The 2,914-nt window shown below is 41.8% G+C and overlaps 1 protein-coding gene across 3 annotated transcripts in view; it reads left to right on the forward strand.

Moving 5' to 3' along the window:
• Cep95 (centrosomal protein 95) overlaps nucleotides 1–2,914 on the forward strand; it is a 31,826-nt gene that overhangs the window by 6,265 nt on the left and 22,647 nt on the right. For 2 of the 3 annotated variants that reach the window (XM_031352214.1, XM_031352216.1), the window contains 2 exons: nucleotides 1,539–1,649; nucleotides 1,884–1,913. In XM_031352214.1, the coding sequence (XP_031208074.1) occupies nucleotides 1,539–1,649; nucleotides 1,884–1,913 (141 nt within the window). The remainder of the gene's footprint in view (nucleotides 1–1,538; nucleotides 1,650–1,883; nucleotides 1,914–2,914) is intronic. The other variant, XM_031352215.1, reaches the window with a different exon arrangement.

A 2,914-nucleotide genomic window follows, 5' to 3' on the forward strand; every position in this document is an offset into this window, starting at 1 on the left:
GGCTGGCCTCAGACTCCTAGCAGTCCTCCTATGGCAGTAGCCCAGGCTGGCCTCAGACTCCTAGCAGTGCTCCTGTCGCAGTCCCTTTAGTGTGGGGATTGTAGGTCCAGGTTTCTGTGAATAGCTTGGTGTTTGTGCTCTCTAAACATGCTGGAGCAAGGTTATAAAAACACCTATTTGTAAAGGTTTTTAGTATAGAGCCGCCCTGGTAGCACAGCAGTGAGAAGTTGAAGGTCTGCTTACCTCTTCAGGCTGACCGCAGAGCAGCTTTTAACCACTTAGAGCTCTTCTAAAGCCCTTGCTCCCACCACAAAGCTCTGCACTCTGCTGACGATCCAGCTGCTGGGTTGGCATCTTACGCTCCCCATCCTGGAAACCGAGAAGTCTGGGTATGCCCTTGGGACACAATTACATATTTTAAGCCAGAAGAACACAGCACTTGAAAACATGGTTTTGGTGTGTTATTTTAAAAATTAAAAAGCCTGTCAAACTCTGTCTGTTTTTACTAGCAGCAGTGGAAAACATCAGAGTTCTGGATTTGGTTTGTTTTATGTCATGGTTAAAATAAATGGGCTGGATTCCAAAAACTAGATTTCAAGTTTGCTTTTTTTTTTTTTTTTTTTTTTTTTTTTTTTTTTGAATGATAGACATAATTTTCCAAAGGATGGACAGTCCAGGAAAATGAGTTCCATCCAGACTTGATATTGATTAGAGTCCATTTTAGATGATTTTAAACAAATCAGGCTTACCTGTTTCACCAGCCCACTTCTATTCAGCATTCCAACTTAACGTTTATCTGTGGTCTTTTATGGCCAGGTGTTGTGCTAGAGCCTTTCCAAAGACTAACTTCTGAGAGCTAGAGGTATAAATCACTGGGAGACTGCTTAGCATGCGGGGGAGCAGGCCTTTGCTCTCCAGTGCCATCTTAAACCAGGCATGCTGATACATGGCAGTAATTCCAGATTTGGGAGGTGGAGGCAGGAGGAGGAGGGATTGACGGTCATCCCTTACTGCGTAGAAAGTTTGTGACCAGTTTGGGATACTTGGGATCCTGTCTCAAGAAAGGAATAACATGGTTCGACCTTTACCCAGTAAATAGCCGTGAGTGGAGGTTCCTGATGAAAGCGGCTGACAAGTTGTCCATTTTGTCTTGCTGTAACTTTTCCCAGCCAGCCTTGAAAAGCAGGGGCCTTAGCCCTCCTCCTCCCACTCCTTGACTAGCTACTGTAAAGTTCCTGCTCTTTCCTGTTTTGGTGGGTATCTCTCAGAGGATGTTCCTTGGGGACATTTACTCAGCTGCTAGGAAAAGACTCACTCCAGTGCATGATTAAATACCACATGCAGGCTCCCCTACCCCGTGTTTCTTCAGACACAGGCAGACAACAGGAACTAGATGTTTTTGATAGTTTACCATTGCTTTTCCTAAATTAGCTTACACCTGTGTTCCCAAACAGCCCTCATATATATTCATGTCAAGGTTTATGAAGCTTTCTGGTCTCTTCGTTAAATGTCTTAAAGTCTGTGTCTTCTGTGCTCAGGAGAGAACATAGTGAAAGGGAATAAAGAATCTATCAAGAATCTCCTGGAAATATTTGACGGATTGCTGGATTATCTGACAGAACACGTCAGTGAATCGTCTCACAACAAAAGTAAGTTTAAATATGGACAGCCAGCTTGGAATCTCTAATAAGAAACAGCTGGTACATGGAAGGAGAAAGTTATAGTTCTTTCTTTTCTCTGTGGTTAGAAACTCTATCCTAGACTCCCATTATATTCTCTGCTAACTTCGATGTGGCTCTTAAATTACCACTGATCAATAACAAAGTTAGGTTTCTAGCTGAATTATTTATTGCCCTATTATTACATGAAATCTCTTGTTCCAGGATTTCCTGTCAGAACTGCCATCATGCATGGTAAGTGTGGGTGTTCCTGAGGCACCAGCAGGGAGACCTGGTACATCATTGGTTCTGACCTAAATTGCAATTGTGAGAGCCTGAATATTTTTAATATTACTCTTTGAGTAACCCAATTCAGACTCCTTATGTTAAATTTCTTTAATGAAGAAATTTACTGCCATACTCAAATTCATTTTTTCACCTTTGATAAATTCTGTATCTAGGAACTTACCCTCAGGAAGTAATCCTAAAGACATCTAAGTTATCTGCATTGTTGTTTGTAATTATGGAAAAGGAAGCTATATTTTTGCGTGTGTGAGAGCTGGATAAACAGGGTTTATGTAATGCAGGCTAATCTTGGGGTCACTGTGTACCTGAGGGTGACCTTGACTTTTGTTTGTTTGTTTTTTAAATTGGGACAGGGTGTCTCTGTGTAACCCTGGCTCTCCTAGAACTCACTCTGGGACCAGGCTGGCCTCAGAGATCCAACTGCCTCTGCCTCTGTAGTGCTGGGATTATAGGCATTTATCACCACATCCCACAAGAAGCTATAGCTTAACAATTTAAGAGAAAACTATTCTGTTGATTGGCAATGGATAGAATAATACACAACCCGCTCTTGGAGTACAGAATTAAATAGAAAGTTTTAAGAGAAATAGTAATAAACATGAATTCTAATACAGGTTAAAACAAAATGCCTGGGTCCATTCATCCTGCCATACTCTGCTGCTGTCCCTGTGTGACCTGAGCTCAGGCTGTGGCACTTGGAGGCAGTCTTCCAGTCTCTGGTTAGAGTGCCTACTCTCCATATCACTGGCTAAAAAGATGTAAAAGCTGTACAGGAGCCTGGAAAGAGGTAGCATGCTGGAAATGGCTATTTCAGGGATTTTGAGCGATTCCTGCTAAATGATACTCCATGTACTTTGAGAAGTTGAGAGCTGCATGCCTTGTTTTTTGTTTAAAAGAATCCTGTACTTAATCGGGGAGGTAGCTCTAAATTTGTATAATAAAACATAAAA

Source organism: Mastomys coucha, unplaced genomic scaffold (assembly GCF_008632895.1).
Source record: "Mastomys coucha isolate ucsf_1 unplaced genomic scaffold, UCSF_Mcou_1 pScaffold5, whole genome shotgun sequence".
NCBI lineage: Eukaryota > Metazoa > Chordata > Mammalia > Rodentia > Muridae > Mastomys > Mastomys coucha.